The sequence below is a fragment of the Mirounga angustirostris genome, unplaced genomic scaffold (genome assembly GCF_029215605.1).
Source record: "Mirounga angustirostris isolate CCGP_5_RB_7025 unplaced genomic scaffold, mMirAng1.0.hap1 SCAF_5, whole genome shotgun sequence".
Taxonomy (NCBI): Eukaryota; Metazoa; Chordata; class Mammalia; order Carnivora; family Phocidae; genus Mirounga; species Mirounga angustirostris.
In genome coordinates this window covers 15,865,611-15,889,813 of record NW_026991713.1, presented here as the reverse complement: position 1 = coordinate 15,889,813, position 24,203 = coordinate 15,865,611, and the positions used below count along the sequence as shown (strand labels likewise).

General features: G+C 41.2%; 1 protein-coding gene across 3 annotated transcripts in view; it reads left to right on the top strand.

Annotated features, from left to right (window-relative positions):
* The window catches only part of POLR3B (RNA polymerase III subunit B), a 104,516-nt gene that overhangs the window by 8,123 nt on the left and 72,190 nt on the right, over positions 1 to 24,203 (top strand). For 2 of the 3 annotated variants that reach the window (XM_064590674.1, XM_045872674.3), the window contains exons 5-10: positions 2,268 to 2,343; positions 4,956 to 5,056; positions 8,053 to 8,144; positions 9,725 to 9,842; positions 11,513 to 11,621; positions 19,435 to 19,557. In XM_064590674.1, coding sequence (XP_064446744.1) covers positions 2,268 to 2,343; positions 4,956 to 5,056; positions 8,053 to 8,144; positions 9,725 to 9,842; positions 11,513 to 11,621; positions 19,435 to 19,557 — 619 coding nt within the window. Of the gene's footprint in view, positions 1 to 2,267; positions 2,344 to 4,955; positions 5,057 to 6,676; positions 6,777 to 8,052; positions 8,145 to 9,724; positions 9,843 to 11,512; positions 11,622 to 19,434; positions 19,558 to 24,203 lie in introns of those variants that run through there. The other variant, XM_045872677.3, reaches the window with a different exon arrangement.

Below are 24,203 nucleotides of genomic sequence, written 5' to 3'. Positions count from 1 at the left end.
GTTACAGGTTTCAGCATATTCTACTCTTGGTGGTTTTACCTTTGTTCACTTGATTAAGGTGGTATATGCAGGTTTTGTCCACTGTAATATACTATTTTTCCTTTTTTTTTTTTTAAAGATTTTATTTATTTATTTGAGAGAGAGAATGAGATAGAGAGAGCATGAGAGGGGGGAGGGTCAGAGGGAGAAGCAGACTCCCCGCCGAGCAGGGAGCCCGATGCAGGACTCGATCCCGGGACTCCAGGATCATGACCTGAGCCGAAGGCAGTCGCTTAACCGACTGAGCCACCCAGGCGCCCCTCTTTTTCCTTTTGTAATAAGTGTCTTCGGGGGAGATCCTTTGATACTATGCACATAGCTTACCCACTAATTTTAGCGTCAAGGATGGTTCTTATAACAATTACTGCTTGGTGAGGCTTTCTTGCCATCATTCCTAGTACGTTAGTGCTGGAATTCTATTGGAGGGAAGAACTTTTTCTTTATCTCTTTAATTTTATTTATATTAATGTAAACTCATGTATATTTTAATCTATGGATCATAATCTAATAGTGTCATTTTACTGGTCAAATTGTCCCTGCTTTGGCCATTGGAGAGTCTTCAAGTTGACTGCTGTGTCATTTCAGCACACCCCAGTTAATTTTCAAGCACTACTTTACTTTCTGGTGCCGTGGGATGTGGTTGATGTGGTGTTTTCCCTGTGTCAGCCTGGAATCAGCCATTTCCCAGGGAGCGCTAGTCTCCTTTTCTGGACAATAGTGTTTAAAAACCAAGATAGGGATACTAAAGCCTTGGTGGATGGAGCAAGGAAACGTGTGTATAACTAACATGCATGCATACATTGGTATTTCCATATGCTATCCGTTTTTATATAAAAAACCAGCATACTGATAACTCCTATTTCAGTCCAGCTCCACAGGACTCATTCTAACTGACCTCTTTCCTTTTTTGTAAGATCTATCCCTAAAATGAGAAACCTAGCTCTCATTATCCACACTATTTGTACCTATTTATTCAGTCCTAGAATATACATAGTTTCAGAATTCCTAATTGATAACCTCTGTGAGAATAAAATTTACTAAGTAGAGTACAATATCTCTATATTGCTTTTTTTGTCTTTATCTCTACAGCATCTGAGCAAAATACTGTTTCCAAAGCTACTCAGACTCGTTTCCTTTCCCACCTTCTGAGTGCAGTCACATTACTCATTTGTAAGGCTGTGGCGTTTGTATTCCATTTTGGGTCCCCTTCTGCGTCCTGGTCGATTTTAATTATGCATTTGCTTTTTGAGTGTGTGACACGTGATTGTAAGAGACCTATAGAAAAAAGTATTTTCAGGAAGTTGTCACTCCCCTTCCAATTCTTTCCACCCTCTTGCCAGACACTCCCAGTAGGTCACCAATCTCATTAGTTTCTGCTTTCTTCCTATTTCTTTTGCCATAGTGAGTGCATAGAGATGGTCCCTGATTTACAGTGGTTCAACTTAACAAGTTTTCAACTTTACGATGGTGTGAAAACTAGACCCAGTCGGTAGAAGCTGTACTTTGAATTTTGAATTTTGAATTTTTCCAGGCTAGCAATATGCTGCACAATCCACTTGTGACCCTGGGCAGTGTGGCCACAGCTCCCGCCAACCCCCCAGGCACAAGGGTCAACAGCTGACACATAATCATTCTGTTTTCCACTCTCTGTACAGTATTCAATGAATTGCATGAGGTAGTTAATACTTTATTTTCAAATAGGCAGGCTCCATGTTAAATGATTTTCCCCAACTATAAGCTAATGTAATTATTCTGAGCACATTCACGGTAGGGGCCGGGCTAAGCTCTGATGGTTGGTAGGTGAGGTATATTAAATGAATTTTTGACTTAATAGTCTTTTCAACTGATGATGGGTTTATTGGCCTGTACCCCTGCTGTAAGTCAAGGAAGAGCTGTATTTTTTCCCCCCTTATAACCTCTTCTTTCTTACATGAATAATAGCTCTTTTCATTAAATATTATCTTCAGAGAGCTATCTTTCCAGTATTTTTAAAAAGAGATTTATAGTAATTTCTTAAAAAAGACTTTGATGGTATTTTCCTTCCTTGGCAGAGCTCTATGTACTATCACGTCAAGAAGATCTCAAATTATAATTTTTAACTTGTTTGTCATTCTTAGCAAGGTAAGTATTTGTCAAAGTATAATCCTTGTATTTGGGAGGAAAATAGCTTGTTTGTTTATATGTTCTTTGAAACGGTATAATTGGTCATGGAATAATTTGTTTTTCAGGTATCTTAATATCTATGTGGGGCTTCCTGATGTTGAAGAAAGCTTCAATGTAACTAGACCAGTATCCCCTCATGAGGTAATTATCTGCCTTACCATAATTGAATTTGTTTGCCTTAACTCACAGAGTCTTTGCCCTTAACATATGCTCTTAGAATGATTTAAAAACAGGGGGAAAATATCTCCTATGAGACAAAGATAACCAAAATAAATTAGCATTTATATAATAACTGTATTTAGAAGTAATTCAGCATGATTTAGTTTGTCATTGAATCCTAGCTAACGTGGGCTGTTATGTAACTGTGTCCTGTCTGCGTCCCTGCTTCTGAGCAGCCCTTCCCTCACCCCTGCCCCAGCCAGCCACTTGTGCCTAGGACCGTGTGCTGTGCTTTTGCTGAGGTTACTGAGCACATTTTTTGAGGGTCAGCAGGCATTGTTTTAGGCAGAGGAGACCAAGGGCAGGGCTCAGAGTCTGTTAGAAGAGATGGATGGGAAGAAAATTTGAATACCAGGATTTTAGCAGAGCTGCAGACAAAGGGTTATAGAACAGGCTTGTTTATTGGCTTTTAACACATTCTAGATTCCTCTGAAAATTCTTCCACTTAGTGTCCATAATTTGGAATTGATTTAGGAAAAAAAATGATTTTTGTAGATTTATGTAGTTTGTGTTAACGTAAAGCTAAAATGTTAAGCAATTAGGGAAAATGGCAGAGGAACCTTTCTTTACTAAACAATAAGTTGTTAGAATGTTAGGGTTGTTGTCTGAGCGACGTTAGATGGGAAGCATGGTCATGGAACCAGACATTTCACACAGCTAAATGTTGGTGTTACTTAATCACGGAGTATCGAGTGTCAGTTGAACATGTATTTTGTGCCTCAGCATTGAGAGAGACAAAAGAAATGAGACCCTCTCCTTCCTCAAGGAGTTCATACTCTGTGGCGAGAGTAAAATAACAGAGCACATGAAACAGACACCAGGGGTTGCTCACTGGAATGCCTGGAAGGGTGAGGTAGGCGCGGGAAGGGAAGTTGTGTTGAGTAGGAAGTGGCGAGGTTTGGAATGTTGGAAAGTGTAATAACCACTTTCACTTTTGCCACTTCCCCAGTCTGTTTTGCTGGAGTTTTCCAATTTTTTAAGAACTAGGCACCAGTTAGCAATTTCCAAGTCATCTTCTGAATTATATTACCAGGTGTAGAGTAGAGAGAAGACAAAGTATTTTGAGGTAGTTCGAGAAACCTGAGGCCACGGTTGTCATAATCATTCTTCCTGATGTTGGAGAAAACACACGGGCATTATTTCCGTTAGGGAGAGAGGGCACGAAGATTTCTTGGAGGGATTTTGATCCTTGGAGAGACGGGGAGAGTGGGAGAGCAGGTGGGTGGGCAGTCAGGGGGCCCATGGTAGGAGTGGCAGGTGCTGGCCCTGCAGATCCCCCAGCACAGCCCCACTCCTGTGATGACAGGCGGAGGGGGACCAGAGGCCCGTACGGGGTAGTTTGGGGCCCATGGAAAGGGTCCCCATTTTTACCACCTCTGTCAAATTTCATTTCCATTTGAAGGAGAGGAGTTTGTTGAAATACACAAATATTTGCCCATCATGGGCATTAGAGGTAGTGCCTCTAGCGGGCACTATTCTAAAAATACATATTTGTACTCTTAGGAATTAAAATTATTCCATTCCCTCTTTACATATGAGGAGACCAAGGCGCAGAAGGGTTATTCAGAACTTAAGTGGTAGAGCCAGGATTTGAGCCCAGGCGGCAGGGTGCACACTCTGAACCTCCGTGCTACATCACCTTTGGTGTGGCCAGAAGACTGAGGCTCAATCTAATTAAATATAAAATAAGCAATTTTCACTCATCATTAATAGAGATATCTAATATTTTAAGATCCCAGGCACTGGGAAAGAAAGAAAAAGTTTAAATCTGTCTTTGGTTCAATTGAAGGCAGAGGATGCAGTACCATGAAATGCATGGTCGATGTTCAGAGAAATTCTCTTTTTAAGAATGCAAGCCACCTGATGACCATCAATAAAACAGGAGGTCATCAAGATTTTGGTGGGGTTTGCTGTGTTTGATCATGGCTCAGGTAAGGGCATCATTTAGCGAGTCATCGCCTCACTAAAGCACACAGCAGTAGTTTCTAAAGTTCCCCAAATGATGCAGAAATTGGTAATAGGATGTGTTGAATGATTTGTGCTATAGGATACCGCTTGTGAAGGAACTTCATGATAGAGTTAGTTTATTTGGAGAATAAAAGGAAGTATAGTTTAAATTTTTTAGTTTGTGTGTGTGTATACTTTAGGTATTATACTGGCTGTTAACTTTTCGAGTGAGGTAACCACATTGATTACTTTCCATGGACCCAGTTTTCAAGGAACAATCTCATTGTTTTGAACATGGGAGCAGACCGGGGATGGCATCGGGTAGCGAGAAGACAGTCAGTACCAGAGTTATTGTGTCGTTTCTGGGCTGGCCGGGGCAGAGATGCCCTGGGGGTGTCTGGGTCAGTGGCTGGCATCATTCCCCACATGGAGAAGGCAGGCTTGTCACTCCTGGGGCCCTTACGGCAGCACCTGGAACAGCTCAGTTCAGTGTGGACTATACTTCTACCAGGAATGGAGCTCTTGGAGGCTTCAGGACCCTTTCTTTTCCAGGCAGGAGGAGCAGTGACTGTCTGGTTGTCTTTCAGTGCCGTTTGCGGGACATGACGTACTCTGCCCCCATCACAGTGGATATTGAATATACCCGAGGCAGCCAGAGGATCATCCGGAACGCCTTACCCATCGGCAGGTGGGAAATGATGTCCGGGTTGGAGCCTCACTGCCTGCATTCTAGCCCTGTGGGTGACCTTGAGCAAGTACTACAGTCTCCTTTGCCCCATTTCCTCACCCGAAAAATGTGGAAACAGTGCCTACTTCATGGGAGTCTTTCTGGGGACCCCGTGAGTCAGCCCAGGGAGCGCTCAGAGCAGTGGCCAGCACACTGCGGTGGTGGTGCTGCTTTTTCATTGTGAAATCTTTTCTGTAACGCTAAGGAGAATGCTACCATTTCCTCCTGAAATCCCAGCTATTAGGGAAACATTAGGTAAGATAGCATTTCAGTGAACTCTCCTGGGCTAGTCTTCTTGGTGGATTCATGTGTATTTTAAGTTTGACTTTTCTTGGAAGTTGAACTGTTTCCAGTGTAGCGGTATTTAAGGGAGGAGTTACTTACTTGCCTGGAACAGGTTTGGAAATGATAGATCGCATCTGCTTGCATTGTTGCAGTCTGCTTTTCCTAGTTAGGAAAATACACTGACTCACCTGTTGAAATGGACAAAACCCACAATATTGTGAATCTGATAATGGCGTTGGACTTTAAACTTAGTGCAAACAGTTCCTGCCCAAGTGTTTTTACCCCTCCTTCAAAAGTGCTGAGAGCTTAATAAATACCCATTGGTTCAGCATGTATGCATCAGTTGCCTGTCACTTGTCCTGCACTATGCTGGGTGCTCAGGTCAGCAGAAGATGCTTAGACACAACTAAGTTGGCTGTGTTCATCCCCAGCTGCCAGGGAAGGCAGGCTGAAGTAACTGTGGTACCACTTGGTAAGTGCTATGATGGAGAGGTCCAGAGTAACGTGGAAACACACAGGTTTAACAGATCCTTCCCCTATAGTCTCCCAAAGGAGGGGGCTGTGTGTATCACTCCCGTCCTCACTCTTCAGTCAGGAAAATAAGTTGGGATAGATATTAGAATATTAATCTTCGTCTTAGCAGGACTGTTTATCAGTGTTCAGATCTTTCTTTCTCACATATGGGCCATAGTCGTGTCCAGTTAAATCTTGGATCATTAATAATTTCCCAGATTGAATATTGTGAAGGGCAGACTGGAAAGACAGGCGCAAAGCCTCACTAGTACAATTTAGGGTTTACATTCTGGTTAAGAGGAGGCAGGCAGGGCATGCACGTAACCAGTATTTGGTGAATACCTGCTGTGTGCCAGACTCTGGGAGAGGTGATTGCATTTACTGCACTCATGCAAGTGACCTTTGTGGATCAGAGTGCTTGTATGTACCATGCAGTAACCACATTATACATGACTTCATGTAAAGGTTGTGGGTTTGGGGGTTTTTTTGTTTTTGGTGTTTTTTTTTGAGCGAAAAAGATTTAATCCAAGGAATATTCCTACTTGGTAACAAATCAAATAGTACATGAGAGCACTTGAGATACAAAGCAATAGCCTCCCCTGTTCCTCACCCCAGTCCCGTTCCGATCTCATGACCATGTCTCTTATTCTGGTGGTTATTGCATCTGTAACTTTATTCTTTTTTTTTTTTATTTGAGAGACAGAGAATGAGAGACAGAGAGCATGAGAGGGAGGAGGGTCAGAGGGAGAAGCAGACTCCCTGCCGAGCAGGGAGCCCGATGCAGGACTTGATCCCGGGACTCCAGGATCATGACCTGAGCCGAAGGCAGTCGCTTAACCGACTGAGCCACCCAGGCGCCCGCATCTGTAACTTTAAATGCTAGGTATATACCTCTATTTCTTGGTACATCAACTTTAGACACTATTTTTTAAAAACTCTGGATTTCCAGTTTTGTCTGAAAATCTCCTCATGTGGACCTCATTCTGGATGATGCCCTAACAGAACGCACCATTTAGGTGCCAGTTCTCTCTCCGCACTTTGCACTGCCCCCCCCCCCACCCCGCCCATCCCTCCTTCATTGCAGGTGGGCCCCTGTCTGTCTAGTCATCCCTCCCTGTTTGGTAAGTGGCCTGTTCTTCTCCCTGGGTTTTAAATCTTCTCTTTGTCTTCAGTGATTGTATCTTGACTATGGTGTGTTTTGAGGTAGCTTTCTTTTTATTTATTCTGTGTAGATATGATTGGATATGCGTGGATTAGATATGTGTGGGTTTATGGCTTTCCTACATTTTTGAAAGTCCACGGCCACCATCTTTTTGAATAGGACTCCTTGCCGGTTGTATTTTTTCCATCTAGAATCTGATTAGATGAATATGAGACCTTTTCACTCTGTCTTTTCCATGTCTCTTAAACTTTGTCATACATTCCTTCTCTTTGTCTTTCTGACATACAGTCTCAGCAGTTTTTTCAGTTTTCTTTTACAGCTCAATAATTCTGTCTGCATCCAGGGGCAAATCTATTATTCAGCCTATTCATAGATTTTTAAATTAGTATTTTTCACATGTAGTTTTCCTCAGTTCTTAAAATTGCCTGGTAAGTCTTGATAGTCTCTGTTCCTCACACTTTGTTCATTGTGGTATTTCTTCATACTGAATGGCAGTCCCTTTGCTTACCATGGGTGAGGAGTTGCTGCAATTTCTGATTATTACCAAAGTCTGTCTGCAAAGTTTAAGGAAACAAACATTTGAGTTTTTATTCTCTGAACTAGAAGAGCCGCGTACCTAAGGAAGTGCTTCATTTCACTTGGCTCTTAATGTAACTGCCACTTGTCTGCCTGAGAGGGGCACCTGGGTGGCTCAATCGTTAAGCGTCTGCCTTCGGCTCGGGTCGTGATCTCAGGGTCCTGGGATTGAGCCCTGCATCAGGCTCCGTGCTCGGCGGGAAGCCTGCTTCTCCCTCTCCCACTCCCCCTGCTTGTGTTCCCTCTCGCTGTGTCTCTCTCTGTCAAATAAATAAAATCTTTAAAAAATGAATAAAAATGTCCAAGAGGAATGCAGACCCCTTGTTGATGTGTACAGGGCATGTTTCCTCCTCTTTTCACCTCTTTTGCCAGTGACCATCTTTATATAATTCTTTTCTTTTTTTTTTTTTTCTTTCAACAGAATGCCCATAATGCTGCGTAGTTCAAACTGTGTTCTTACGGGGAAGACGCCAGCAGAATTTGCTAAACTGAACGAATGTCCTTTAGATCCAGGTATGTGTGATTCCTTAGATTTTCGCGCCCCCACCTCTTGCCCTTTTTGGGCCTTTCTTTTGCTCTTGCTATTGCTGTTGCTTTAATTCTCAAAAACAATACCAGCCTTTCCACTTTATAATGAACTTGGATAAAACTGTTCACAGAACATGGGGCTCCTGGGTGGTGCAGTTAGGCCTCTGACTCTTGATTTCAGCTTCAGCTCAGGTCGTGATCTCCGGGTGATGAGATTGAGTCTTGCGTTGGGCTCTACCCTCAGTGAAGACTCTGCTTAAGATGGTCTCTCTCTCTCTATCTCTCTCTACCCGCCTTCTGCCCCTGCCCAACTGGCTCACACCCGTACACTCTCCAAGAGAAAAAAAAAATTAAAAATTTCACAGAATATCCAGAAATTTGGCTCCAACTTTATTCTTTTAGTCTCTATTTCTAAAAGATGTACTGTTTCCTCTCTTATTTAGGGTTTAAAACTTTAACACTCCAAGATGTGATTTATTGTTATGTTTTGTCAGACTTTTCTGTCTCTTTGCTCACTGGTTTCTTTTGCTATGCTTAGAAACTCAAGAATAATCTTACAAAGCTACTTGTTTAGCTGGTCAGAAGAAATTCAAGTAGCTCACTTCAGGCTGTTTGTTTTTTTTTAAAGATTTATTTATTTGACAGAGAGATACAGTGAGAGAGGGAACACAAGCAGGGGGAGTGGAAGAGGGAGAAGCAGGCTTCCCGCTGAGCAGCGAGCCCGATATGGGGCTCGATCCCAGGACCCTGGGACCACGACCTGAGCCGAAGGCAGACGCTTAACGACTGAGCCACCCAGGTGACTTCAGGTTGTTTTAAATGCAGTAAAGGGGCAAAAACCAAAAGTCTTTCATTTAAATTTTTAAAAATTTTATGTTTGTACCTAGTTCTAGGCAGTTTATTTTGTAAAGATTCAATTAATTTGTAGTTGTTTTCATCTATTCCTCTAAAGTTGCATTGATAGAGAATCACAGAAGGTTTTGGAAAGAGGTTCACAAAGGACATGACTTTGTTAGACTCTAACAAAATGTTATGTAAGTCAAATATATTGCTTGTTCTTGTTTATATTGTAAAAGTAAAATGAAGTCTCACTTTACCTTATTCTGAATTGTGTGCAAAAAAAGGTTATATGATAATATTTAAGGGTTTTGTTCAGTATGGCATACTTAGGAAACTTAATCCTAGTCTACCATCGTCCCTGATTTGTTAGAAAACTTAGGGCAATTTTGAGTTTATATTGAAGATTGTTGGTTATTTCTATGCTTAAGAAATTTGAAGACTAATTTAACATTTTTCTCATTTGCCTCTTGTGTGTGTCAGGTGCTGGTCATACGTACACCAGTAAGATCTGTTCCCTGGAAGTTTAGTTTCTTGTGGCTCATTTGTATAAAATCATGTGCTGTCATCAGTTCATGAAACAGTATCAGCAAACCCCTTCTAATTGAGTGTTGGTCAGCACCGTGGAGCAATGGAAGAGAGGTCTCTACATCAGGAGGTCACTGTCATTACTAAGTCACGCTGTCAGAAGAACAGGCGGTGAACCTTTTCTTGCTTCCTTTGGGCAGGTGGCTACTTCATTGTCAAAGGAGTAGAAAAAGTTATTCTTATCCAAGAGCAGCTGTCTAAGAACAGGATCATCGTGGAGGCTGACAGGAAAGGGGCGGTTGGTGCTTCGGTTACCAGGTACGGAAAGCAGAGATGGTGTTAAGAAACACTGATAATTCCATTAATATCAGATGACTGTCTTTCAATACAGAGATAGCCAGTTATTTCTGATAGCAGGCAGCAAAATATTGATCTGTTTAACGAATCAGTTTATTGTGTAACACTGGAAGCATAGAGTATTGATCTACAATTTTTAGCAATGAAAGTGTGAGACATTGGTTGAAAGGCCACTAGTTGTTTTATTCAAGTTGAATTTTGTTGCATTAAAGGAATGTTGAAAAAAAAAATGAAACCACTCCTTACTTTTTCATGTTTGTTTTTAGGCTTTGAGCATTTTGCATAATGTATTCCTACATTGATATGATCAGAGATTATTTTTTACTCAATATTTAATGAATTCTGTCATGGACTTAATGTCTAGTTGTTAGTTTTCTTGACCAGCCTCTTTCACAGTATACTCATTTTTCTCCGAAGCATCTCTTGTCTCCTGTAATTTCTTTTCTCTGATTTATTATCATACATAATTTGAAATTTGTAAATTAATAAGTTCTAGGAATAAGACAATCGTAGAATAATGAAGATATCAATATGCAGTAGAGTTTGTCTTCTGACGACCTGTAATAAACTGTACAACTCAGACTTCTTAAATTTTTCTTTCTGATGGGGGGGCGGGTAGGCAGCTAACAATAACGGCTGTTTATTGAGCAGTTACTAGGAGCCAGGCGGTATATCAGGTGCTCTGCCTTATTTGGCACCTCAGCCCTTCAAGATAAGTGGTGTTATCTCTGTTTCACTGCTGAGTAACAGGCCATGGGCTCAAGGTCCTACTGATCAGAAGAGGTGGCCAGCGTTTGGACCCAGAGCTAATAATTCTGTGACTCCTGTCTTCCTACTGTACACAACTTTCAGAGCCAGGGAATTGGGCTTTGAATCCCAGAGTAGTAATTCGGTAGTTACGAGGCACTTGGATGGGCAGTTACACATCTTGTCCAAGCACTGGTTTCCTCCTGTGTGATCTGGAGACACTGCTTCAGAGAAGCGTTAGTGTGCAGGCGATCGGAGCCGGTATAAGACCACGTAGCAGAGTGCACGTGGTGCCTAGAGGTGGTCAGTGTGTGTTCCCGTTGGGGCTGGCTACGCCTGGAAATGTTTTTACATCTATTAAGAACTTCGTAGCTGATGACGTACCAATAAAAGGAGATTCTGTAGTTTCTTTTGGCTTCACTGTATAGTAAGAGTGTAGATGTGTTTTATTGGGTTATTAATTTAAACACAGTGTATAAATTCATTTCTTCATCATTTTTTCATTATGGTGTAGACTCATTGTGAGGTTTCTCTTTTGAAGTGCATAAAATTGATCATGAATATACCTCACACCGAATCAAAGCAATTCAGGTGGAATCAAAGTGAAATAGGTCAAAATAAATCGGTGAGTGTCACTCATTCACCCACAAAACTTCCACCTTATTCTCAAAGCTAAAGAAACGTGTGTCGTGTTTTTAAATATTCATGGAAGTGGCACGGAAGCTAGGAAAAGAGTTGGGCACCTTTAAAAGGCATCTGTTAGGAAGGACCTTACTGATTATTATTGATTACTGACCCTTATTGATTGATGATCATTGCTGTTGCATGCTACTGGCTTGAAACCAAGCGGGGACGCAGTTTAACCAACTTGTGTTTCCTTGTAGCTCCACCCATGAGAAAAAAAGCAGAACCAATATGGCTGTGAAACAGGGACGATTTTATTTGAGGCATAACACTTTGTCAGAAGATATTCCCATTGTCATCATATTTAAGGTAAGGCTGCAGGTACCTACTGAAAATTATAAGAAGTCTTCTCTGCTTTATTTTCATATGTCATTAGAAATTTGGAGGATAAGGGTCTCTAGGAATAGAAAGATGTGTGGCATACATAGGTTGTCAGGTATGTAATATATTTTAATTTGAAAGCTACTAAAATCAGGGTTCACGTGTTTTCAGAAATACTATTTTTTAAGTTATGCAATAAAAAATCCTAAGGTACAAAAAGATATATAATGAGAAATAAGCCTTCCACTCACCAGGATCTGACCACATAGTTATCCTACCCAAGGACCCCACTGCTCCTGGTTTCTGGTGCATCTTCCTAAAGATAGTCTGTGCCAGGGCACCTGAGTGGCTCAGTCGTTAAGCGTCTGCCTTCGGCTCAGGTCGTGATCCCAGGGTCCTGGGATCGAGCCCCACATCGGGCTCCCTGCACCATGGGGAAGCCTGCTTCTCCCTCTCCCACTCCCCCTGCTTGTGTTCCCTCTCTCGCTATGTCTCTCTCTGTCAAATAAATAAATAAAATCTTAAAAAAAAAAAAAAAGATAGTCTGTGCCTGTACAAGCATATGAGTCTATAGCAGGTTTTATTCTATTCTGTGTTTTACTTACATACATTGCACACCATTCTGCACTCGGCTTGTTTTCTGTAACTTTCATCTTGGAGATTGTGTTATATTGTTAGTTCATACAGAGCTACCACGTTCTTTTTGACGAACTGTCCCATTATGGGTGTACTATAGTTAATCGTTCCTCCATTGGGGGTAGACACGTCTCTTGCTGTTACAGAACTGCTGTAATATCTATCACATTACACAGGGGCAAGGGTATCTGTAGGCATATTAAATTCCTAGGAGTAGAATTTTCCAGGTCAAAGAACATGAACCAAGTTTGTTATTTTTTATGGACTTCGGGAGTCTGGTGTGTTTCTACATAAACATGAATCTTTAAAACTGATTTTTTTTTTTCAGCTTGCTTGTAAACTGGTGACTTAGAACCCAAAAGACATTTTCCCATAGAAATTATGTTTAAATGGTTCAGTCTTCTTAGATAATTGCATAGTGGCTCACCTAACCTGCTCTGAGACTTAAAGGTTACACATGTTTTAGGAACACTTGAATTGTAGTATTAGTCATTGAGCAAAATTTTAAAATAGCATTATATGATACAGTGGATCCTCAGTATTTGTGAATTCTGTATTTGCCAGTTCTCCTACTTGCTAAAATTTATTTGTGACACTGAGATCATCACTTGTGGTGGTTTTGCTGTTATTCATGGACCTGCGCAGGCTCAGAGCAGGGAAAAATTTGAGTCCTCAAACTCTGCGTTCCCAGCTAAGGTCGAAGAAGGCCACACTCTGCCTTCGTGTTTCTGCCGTCATGCTGTTAACAGGTGCCCTTTCTGCGATCTGCGTAGGGCCATGTTCTTTCACATTTTTGTGCTTTTTGGCGGGATTTTGCTGTGTAAAATGGCCCCCACGCCGAGGCTGAAGTGCTGGCTAGGGTTTCTAAGTGCGGGAAGGCAGTGATGTGCCTTTTGGAGAATATACGTGTGTCAGAAAAGCTCCGTTCAAGCATGAGTTACACTGCTGTTGTCCGTGAGTTCATCACATAAGGCGTCTGTAAGCAGAAACACAACATCAAGCAAGGTTCTGTATGGATGGGTTGAAGGAAATGTAACCAGAGGCCCACAGGACATTGTTCTCCTGTGCAGGGTTTGTGGCAACTCTGGAGAACACAACTGAGGATGCCCACACCCGACTTTGTATGGGCCAGGAGTGAATCTTGCCGACGAGACTGACTGAACAAAGAGCTCAGTTTATTTGGGTCAGTACTGAAGAGAGTGGGGACTTGGGACAATGTCAGAGGTTAACACTCTTTTCTCATTTAGTTTCTCTTCAGAGTTAAATATTCCTGCTCAGCGGTTGTTAGGATCGTTGAAGCATCTGGGGTGGAGGTAACGAAGGTGGTTAGAAAGGAAAGACATTTGGGTATACGCATCAGAGGAGTAAAAGAGAAGGACTTGAACTTGTCCTGTAGGAGTTGTGACCTGGCGACAGGACAGGAGTGGGGGAGACAGGCCTCTGTGTCAGGCTAGTGTTGGGGCCAGGAAGGGGGGTCCTGGGTTATTCATAGGTAGTGAGTGGATGTTGACCAGTCGGGTTCTTTAACTCAGGAAATAACTGCATTCTAAATGCAATTACATGAAGAAGGTTGTAGATTTTTTTTTTTTTTTAAGATTATTTATTTATTTGAGAGAGAGCGCAACACAGGGGATGCGGCCTTGATACCAGGACCCTGGGGTCATGACGTGAGCCAAAGTCAGACACTTAACTGACAGAGCCATGCAGGTGTCCCTGTAGGAGATTTTTTTCATGTTTAGTGCAACTTAATATACTTTTAAGTTCTCTAAATGAGATGTTGTCATTTTCTTTTTAGGATGATGAAGATGATCATAATAGCAGTACCATTTATATTGGCAGGGGGATGGGGAGCTGGAGGGAATTCTTAAATGTACTTTTTATTATCTCCCTTCAGGGTTTATATTTTTAAATCACAGAAGTAACTTTGGCTTTTCTTGTTGGGATCCCACAGGCCCCAATGCAGTGCCTTTAGAGTTGTTTTGCAGATGGAGAATTTTATCTAACTGTGTAAAATTAATCTCCAGTAGAGGGCAGTGTGTTCCCATGCATCCAAAAGACTTCCATGGATGTTTTAGAGGCTTAAAGAAGTTTAGGACTGCTTTCCTTAGACCAGAAATTATAAATTAATTACAATGCACATAGTCTTACATCACTCACATGGAAAATACATCACTAGACACATGGACACGTTAAGATCAGAAAACCTCTATCAAATACTTTTTCGGCTAGGTAACAAAATTTTGATGAGACAGTTTCTTCTGTCAAATTTAACATTATGTTGCATATGTACACATGTGTTTATAGCCAGCTTAAATCCTTTTTAGAATGGGGCTATAAATTAACAATATGCACTTTTATATAACCTGTAATTGAGATTTCAGATTTCTCCTTTTCTGATTATAAAACAGTCCTTGAATTGTACAAATTTAGAAAGCCACTGAAAAGTAGAACTACATTTTTGGACCTGTTTTTTCCAGACCCTTTTTGCTTTGGTAATATGCACATTGATCTTTTTTTTCCCCCCACTGAACGGTGAATTGTGAATAGCTTTCCATATCTATAAATACGGATCTTCATCATCATTTTTAGCAGGTGTCATACAGGAATTACCCGTGGGTGGTGTAATCTGTTTAACCAATTTCCTGTAGGGGGACATTTAGGTGTCCTTTTCCCCCCAAGTTTTCACTCTGATACACAACCCTGGATCTTCTTCTACATACATATTTGTGCATATTGCTGAATATTTTGTGAGACTTAATTCCTGGGAGTGGAATTAGACGTTTTTTAAAAAACTTGGGCGTGTTGCTTAAATTTTTTCCCGAAACCTAACCATTGCATGCTGGTCAGCAGTGTATAAGAATGAAAACAACTATTTGAATTTTTTCAGTTTAAATAAACAAAGTACATTGGTCACAGTCCCGTTTTGTAGTCTCCTGCTAGAGGGATGTTTTAATAGCCCGATGGAATCTTGTCTGACAACTTCTGTGAAGACTTTTCCATCTGGGGAGCAGCACAGAATATGGGAGCTCTTATTAGCATCAGGCAGATCTAGGCCAAATTCCAGTTTCTCCACTTGTTAGCTGTGTGACCTCAGGCAGATTTCCCAGTCTCCCTCCATCTCGGATAACTCCCCTGTAAAGTGAAAATTTTCACCTGAGAGGGTTGTCCTGAAGAGCAAAGGAAGAGATAGTGTATTTTTTGAAAAGTGGACGGCCTAGAAGGAAGATACTCTTTCTTTTGCCTTCGCTCTGCCTCCACATTCAGTGTCAGGAGCTGGGGAAAATAAACTGGGGGAACCAGGAAAGTCACATCATTTCTCTTTTTGTGTTGTGTGGCCCTAACACAGACCTTGACAGTCATTAGGACTTGATGGTTGTTGATTGTAACCAACAATTGGCTAAAAGTGACAGAAGCAGCAGGGTTTCCAGGTTCCATGCTGGGTCTGAATATGACGGCTAAAGCTTTTTAAGACCTAGATCAGCCTTATTTATGGACTTGAATCACTACAAAGGTTCTCTTGCCCATGAATCTTACCCACTTTACATTTTGTATCCCCAAGTATTCAGCAGATGCTCTGTGATGGCCTCTGTAGTCTGAAAGTTTTTACAGAAAAGAAGATCAGATTTCAAGGGAGCTGGGCATTGTTCCTCGGAAACGAACTTACATTGAAATTTTTGATCTTTAAAGAGAAAAAATTGCAGAGTTAAAGAGGGCCATCACAGTTCTTTTATTATTTGCTAAGACTACTTTTAGTCATAATAGATTGATTCCTGTCTGAAGAAAGATTAGATTTCTGAATATTAGGTATTTTAAGAACTTACTCCCTTTCCCCCCCTCACACAGTATATGTCAGCATATCACTGCCAGTGGGCATGTTCTTCTCTTCTCTCATTAGTATTCTGTCTTTAAAAGTCACACTTGTAGTCACACTTAGTGGGTATCCAAAGAGAAGACTTCGTGCCGCTTCTTAAAGAGCGTGCGCCCTTATTTTTGTTCTGTCTTAGTGCTGATGGCCAGACTGGGTGACCTTCTGCTGAAAGGTATTATCTCTGCTGTTTCTTCATAAGGTTATTCTATAGCATTTGTTTCTGACTTATTAGTTAGGGGATAAATGATTTCAGATATCTGGAGGACAAAGAGTTCCATATAAAGCTAGTCTTCAGATGTCTAAATTATGTCTGTAAAGCAAAATGGTTGGGCATTTTGCTGTCGTTTCCATAGCAATATGTCATTTATGTGTAGCTGTGACTTCCCAAGGCTAAATAGTCATAAAATCAGTTTGGTCTTTGGAGCTAGAGCGCTTTTGATGATAACCTGACTGAGTTATCACCCTGTAGTTCAGTGACCCGATATAGGAGGAGTTTAGTCCTTGCAGAGCAGAGCTTTGCCACTGATCATTCTTTCTGCACATATGGTGTCATTTACCATGTACTTGGCATATCTTTGCTTCATGGCTTAGAAATATTTGGAAGGCCTAAGCAGTCTGTTTAGATCCATGTTAGAACACTTGAAAATTTTATGCAGTTATAAAATTACTGCTCAGATCCAGCTTCGAGACAACTTGAAGCAATAATCCGTATGTCAAATGAGGAAGGACTTTTTCACTGCTCTTAAACACCAAACATATATAGTCTTTTTCACTTGGAAATTGCTGAACTAAAAATTAATTATTAAAATATTCCAGGTGGCTTCGGTTCAGATTTAGAGGTTGATCTGCCTCAAGAAAGGGCTGATCGGGAAAGCTACTGCCCGTCCAGCTCCAGTATTTCCTTTCTGTTGCAGTGAGACCTTCTCCTGCTATATCGTTTTGCATGCTCGGATTGGCATCTGCCCCATGTAGATCTCTTTTAGTGTTTGCACTTTCCCCCTGAGGAGGGAAGCGTGTTGCTTACAAAGATTTATTATCAATCATTTGAGAGAAGGGTGACTAGATTCTACTGCAAATTACTTGCCTTGGTGGTGGTTTTCGTGTGTTTTGATTCCGTTGAAACCCACATAACACTCTTTTGGGAGATTGACAGGCAAAAGTTGATTTATATTCTAATTAGCTTTTCACAGAGAAAGATTCTCTTCTCGCTGGCTCACAGGCCAAGGAGAAAATGTAGACGGGCCTACATACATGCCATCACTGTCAGAGTAGATGCACTACTGTCAAGGGATAATCTAGGGCTTTTTTCTTCATTTGTTTAAAAATTAGAACTGATCATTTTTTTAGGATTGCTCTCTCTTAATCCGTGAAATGCTGAGTGTTTTAGTGAACTTTAAATTTTTAATTATATTTTTAATATTTTTAAATAGTGGAGTTTGTCTAGTGTCCATTTGAACAAATGCATCATATCAAATTAGAGATAAAAAGATGAAAATTAAAGTATAGAAAAGAGATTTGTGTTGCGAGAGCATCTTTGTTTACTAAATACAGTTTTGAACGAAACAAGTTCTACATTTACGAATTTTTGTTAAGTTCAACTAGCAAATTTAATTCCAAAAGTTGGTCTGTTATCTGTGCTGTGTAACAAATTATAGCATAGTTTCTGTTGGTCAGAGATGTGGAAGTTGCTTGGCTGGGTGGTTCTGGCTCAGGGTCTTTGATGAGTCAAGATGTCAGCCAGCGCCGAAGTCACCTGAAGGCAGGACTGGAGCACGACGGGGTCTGCTTCTATCGCGGCTCCCCCACAATGGCATTTGGCTCCTCACCATCGGACCTTTCCATAGGTTGCGTGAGTGTCTTCAGGGCATGGCCACTAGCTTCCTGCAGAGGAGCTCTGTAAGAGAAAGAGCAAGCGGGAGGCTGGAGCTATTCATAATCAGGACTCCACAGTTGTACTCTGTGGCTTGCACCTTTTTTCTATAGAAGTGAGTCATTAAGCTTAGCCTACACTCTAGAGGAGGAGAATTAGTCTTTACCTTTTGAAGAGAGTGTCAGAGAATTGTTGAATGTTTTTTAAACCACCACAGTTGGCCTAAAGGGGACATAGCAGATATTTACCTTCCCCCCCCCGCCCCCAAAAGTTTCAAAACTTTCAGTCAGTTTACGTCTGTTCCTGAAGTATTCAAATCGAATTTCTGGACCACAGATTACTCGAATTCAAATGTAGAATTGTAGAATTTTGCATCCTCTTGTTCCCAGAAAGGAAGAAACAGAGGTGGACAAGGTGGTTCCACAATAGTGGTTGTGAGGCCTGTCACTGACCTTGTTTTAGCACAGACACCTCAGATCCCTCGACTTCGAGAGGTGCCCTTTTCCACCGTACTCTGGCTTATGTTCTCGGTGTTCCTCCCTCTCCCTCGTGTGTGGAGAAGTGGGCACCAGAGCATCGAAGCGTAGCTAGACAGTTATCCCCGGGTTCCATTTTCTCTGCATAGCTGAAGGAAGAATTTTAATGCAAACATAACTTTTCCCGTAACTTCTAAGAAACAGATTCTTTCTCTGCCAAAAGAGGTTTAGTGAGATTATGCTCTATTTCTTGATATGGCAGAATTCCAGGCAAATGTGTGAAGGAGTGAGCCATAGTGCCATATGGAATCTACAAAGACCTGCGTTGCTGGCTGCCACCTTGAAACACTTAAGATAAGTGGGTTTCTTAAACCTCCTAAGTGTGTTTTTAGTTTTTTTTAAAAAATCCCTTCTTAAAAACTGCATAAAGTAGCTTGATATCTCTGGAATAGTGAGGTAAAACATCCTTTAGGAAAAATTCTTCTGGCCTAAATGTGAATGAGTTGACAATTCTCATAAAAATTAGTCTTGCGACAAAACTAATTGGAGTTGTGTTTATTTTCAGCAATGCTTATTTTCTGATTTACTACTCTTTGGCTGTTTTGTTTTAATTTTTCAGTTTGCTTTTGTAGCTGTGACCAGTGTCTCCGCTGTACCTTCCTACCTCCTTTTTCACGATGACACTCACAGGATATTTAAACATTTTAGAAGATTGCACACATGCAAAAAAGTGCTTGAGAATGTTTGTTTTCCTCTTCCCAATCAAAATTTCTGTTTCAGGTTCTTCTGCAGCTTGGGCTGGGGCTGCCAATGCCAGATGGCACCGTTTCTGAGAAAAGAGCTAGCTTTTGCTTAGAAGTAATACCCACAAACAATGCCAAATTAGCATAAGCAAATGTCAGTGCGTTAACACAAAGCCAACACTCTTTCTATCTTTTCTTTCCTTCCTAGGCCATGGGTGTTGAGAGTGACCAGGAAATTGTACAGATGATTGGAACAGAGGAGCACGTGATGGCTGCATTTGGACCCAGTTTGGAAGAGTGCCAGAAAGCTCAGATTTTCACACAGATGCAGGTGTGTCTTTTCATGTCGTCCTTTGCTGTGAAAGGGAATTGGAGATTTAGTGCTGCTCATGCATAAAGCATCGATGCAGTGACTTCTTGGGGTGTAGGTGTGGGAGGAGTTGGGGAGTTGGGAGGAACAGTAGAGAAGCTTCTTTGACTTGTGTTTTAGGAATTGGAGGAAGGAGTTTGTCTTGATAAATTATCGGCCTATGGTGTCTAACTTAGAAGGGGGATATGTGTCCAAGAGGCTTTTGTTCTGATATAATAGCAAGTACTCTTTTTTCACTTATTCGCCTGAGTGATATATGTTTTTGTTTTTTGGGTTGTTTTTTTTTTTTTAAGATTTATTTATTTATTAGAGAGAGTGAGTACGCGCCCAGCAAGCACACAGCAGGAGGGGCAGAGGGAGAGAGAATCCCAAGCAGACTCTGCACTGAGTGCGGAGCCTGATGTGGGGCTCCCTCTCACGACCCTGAGATCATGGCCTGAGCTGAAACCAACAGTCAGTCATTTAACCTACTGCGCCACCCAGTTGCCCCAATATATGTTTTTGAACAACAGCAAGTCTAGTGTAGATTTCTTTTCCTGCATTTCTCCTCAATTTCTCTTTTTATTCCCTACTTCCAGTTGCTTTCAGTGTTCAGTTGTATGTGGTCTCAGCCCCTTTTTCTGAATTCCCAGTGTCATCAGCAAGAAAAGCCAGGCTCAGAAACCCTTTACCAGAACAGAGCCTTCGTCGACCTGCTAAACAACTCCTAGCTGGAACTTGGGCATTTTAGGACAAGATTAGTTCCCCACCGTCATATATATGCTAAACATAACAAAAATAATAAATAATAATAAAAATAATTGTACTTCCTGCCCTTGTGACAGGGAGCTCTCACAGCCACACTTCGGATGCTTAGTCCCACATTCGTAAAGTACTTTGCTAAGTATCAGTCAGTGACGGCCTCATAGCCATCCTGGGAGGTAGGGAGTCCTGCTGGAGAAGCACCACAGACAGTTCTTACTTACCCATGTGTACACTGTCTAGTCTGTGGGTTACTTACAACGAGGTATAAATTCCAGGCTGCTTTTTTCTTGTTACTCAGGATGCTTATAGAGTTAGCATTTTCCCACTTACATCTGTTAGTGTGTGTTCTGAAAATCACACCACTATTGATATTTTCATGGACTGAGCCAGACAGACATTTAAAGTTAATCATCCTATGTAAGTGTATATAATTCCGAAGCACAAATCAGTAGGGATTATTCTTATCCCTGCCTCCTCCTTTTGATGCAGCTGAGTAAGAGTCAACTCAAGTTCTTGGGCAGGGCAACATCAGGAGAAGTTGGGATTTAGGAGCTTCTATTTTTGGTCTTTATTGAAAATGAAATATTTAGGGAGCATGAGTCTTTGTTACGAACTGGAATTATATTGTCCAAGGGTTCTAAGAACATGAAGAGGACATGTAAAGAAATACCCAGGAGTTGGCTCAATTTGGGGAGATACACGCTCTCCTTTAAAGCCGTGTAATGCTCGGGAAGAGCAGTTTACCTTCATGATCCCTCAGTGGATTCAGTGAGATCCATTTTTCCTTTTATAACAAACAGCATCATTGTTGCTCAGATAGCTCTATAACCCTAGCATTGTAAAGCTGGGTGAGCAGGGCTAAATAGTGGGTTACAAATCATTTATTTCTCCTAAATAGGTGCTGACAGAAAATGTTAGCTAACTGAATGAGAGAAGTTCAGTTCAGGATGGGAGTATGCAAATGGGGGTGTAAGATTGACATCGCTCATGCTGTATGCTGGATTAGAGCACAGATTAATAATTTGCAACTAAGAAGAGGCTTTCGAGGCATGGGTAATCCAGAATGGTTGATAAGTGGAACATATGAGTTCGGGCAATGTGGATATTGTATGTTTTTCTAAGTGAGCTTGCTTTATCCGGTACTGGTCCCTACTTACTGCTAGGTCGCCGCGGCAAGGGTTGGCACATCTGAGTTTATCTTACGCTCTAGAGGACACTAAATGGAGAGGATCCTAGGTCTGATGTCCCGATCTTACCACGGAGGAGTTCCATTCCTTTCCCGGCCCTGAGCTAGTCATCAGGAATCAAAGAAAAAGATGACGCAGCATCTAGTAGGAGTGACATACCTGTAAATAGTTAAAATATAGTGTGGTCTGAAGCGGCATGGAAGCACTTAGTTCCTTCTACGTAGGGAATTCACAAAGCAGAGAAAAAGGAGTGGGGTGAGGAAGGGACACCTGCGCTAGGTTTAGAAGCACAGAAATTTCCCAGGCACATAATCATGGGCAGGAATTCCAAGATAAAGAATCAGGAATCCCAGACCTTTCCTCTGACTAACTGAAAGCCAGTTTAAAAAAAAATGCATTCATTGTTGTTAGAAGATTGTCCTCTTCTTTAAAAACTTTTTATCGTGGATAAACTTCAACATACACAAAGTATACAGAAGAGTATTATGAACCCTCCTGTGCCCATCACCCAGCTTCAATACTTAGCAGCACTCTGCCATTTTTGTTTCATCTAAATCTCCACCTACTCCTCACACCCACTGTTTGATTAGTTTTTAATACTTCATTTTTTTAGGTAGAATTTATGTGTGCTGAAATGTACAAATGTACATAATTTTGCATAAGATGTAGAATATTTTTCCATTACCCCGGGAAGTTCCCTCATGTCCCTTCTTAGTCCTTTTCACCTCCCTCCTCTGATTTTCTTCCCTGCTGTTCTGATTTTTCACTACAGGTTAATGTTGCCTATTTTAGAACTTTATGGAATTGTGAAGAATATACTCTTTTTGCGTCCAGTTTCTTCTGCTGAGTGTACCGGGTGATATTTTATGTCATTTGTCCATTATTGCTGAGTAGTATTCCATTGTATGACTGTCCCACAGTTTATCTTTTCCTGTCGATGGACATTTCGTTTTTTCACTCTGGGTCTTATGAATAAAGTTACTATAAACATTCCTGTACAAGTCTTTGCCTGAACAGGTCAGCATGTCTCTTGGATAAATACCTACAAATAGGATTGCTGGATCAAAGAGCAGTTGTGTATGTAACTTTTATAACTGCTAAACCTTTTCCCAAAGTAATTGTATCATTTTGCAGTCGTTCTCCCCTCACCTCCCCCCCCCGCCCCTCAGTGTGTGAGAGTTCTGATTGCTTCATGTTCTCACCGACATTTGGTCTTGTCTGTCTTTTCAACTTTAGCCATTCTACTACGTATTGGGTGGTGTCTATACTGCTTTGGTTTTAATATGTATTTCCCTGATGACTAATGATGTTGGACACTTTTCATGGACTCACTAGTGACTTTGTGCGTGAAGTATCCAAATCTTTTGCTTGTTTTCCTCACTGAGTTGTCTTTTTATTTTTTTTATTATTTTTTTTAAAGATTTTATTTATTTATTTGACAGAGAGAGACACAGCGAGAGGGAACACAAGCAGGGGGAGTGGGAGAGGGGGAAGAAGGCTTCCCACTGAGCAGGGAGCCCGATGTGGGGCTCGATCCCAGGACCCTGGGATCATGACCTGAGCCAAAGGCAGACACTTCACCAAGTGAGCCACCCAGGCTCCCTGAGTTGTCTTTTTAGTACTGAATTTCAGAGTCCCCTTTTTAAAAAAAGTATCCTGAATATAATTCCCTTGTCAGATTTATTATTGTAACTATTTTCACTCTGTCCATTGCTTCCCTATTCATTATTGTAACTGTGTCTTTTGATGAGTAGTTTTAATTTTGATTAAATCTAATTATCAAGAGGTTTTTGTTGTTTATCTTATGGTTATCAATTTCTTTCTTTTTTTTTTTTTTAAAGATTTTATTTATTTATTTGAGAGAGAGAATGAGAGAGAGAGAGAGAGCACATGAGACGGGAGAGGGTCAGAGGGAGAAGCAGACTCCCTGCCGAGCAGGGAGCCCGATGCGGGACTCGATCCCTGGACTCCAGGATCATGACCTGAGCCGAAGGCAGTCGCTTAACCAACTGAGCCACCCAGGCGCCCTCAATTTCTGTGTCCTGTGTAAAGAAATTTCACCTACCCTAAGGGCAAGAATATATTCTGGTTTTTTTCTTCTAGAAACTAGTTTTAGTTTCTATATTTATGTCTAAAATCCACTTAAACTAATTTTTGTTATTTGGTGTGAGGTGTAGGGGTCAAAGTTAATTTTTTACTTTGTAGATATTTAGATGTAGATTTGTTGAAAAGATTTTCCCCTGCCTGTTTAATTGCTTTAGCACTTTTGTCAAAAATCCTCGGACCATAAAAGCATGGGTTTATTTCTGGACATATTTTGTTCCATTGATCTGTCTGCCCTTATGCCATTCTCACACTGTCTTGATTACCGTAGCTTTCTAATCAAAAGCATGTAGTATAAATCCTCCAACTTTACTCTTTCGAGAGTGTTTCAGCTATTCTAGGTCTTTTGCATTTGCATGTCAATTTTAGAATCAATCGATTTTTGGGTTTTTTTTGTTTTTTTTAATCTTTCTTTTTAAAGATTTTATTTGTCAGAGAGAGAGAGAGAGCGCACACAAGCAGGGGGAACGGGCAGGCAGGGGGAGAAGCAGGCTCCCTGCAGAGTAGGGAGCCCAGTGTGGGGCTCGATCCCAGGACACTGGGATCATGACCTGAGCTGAAGGCAGACGTTTA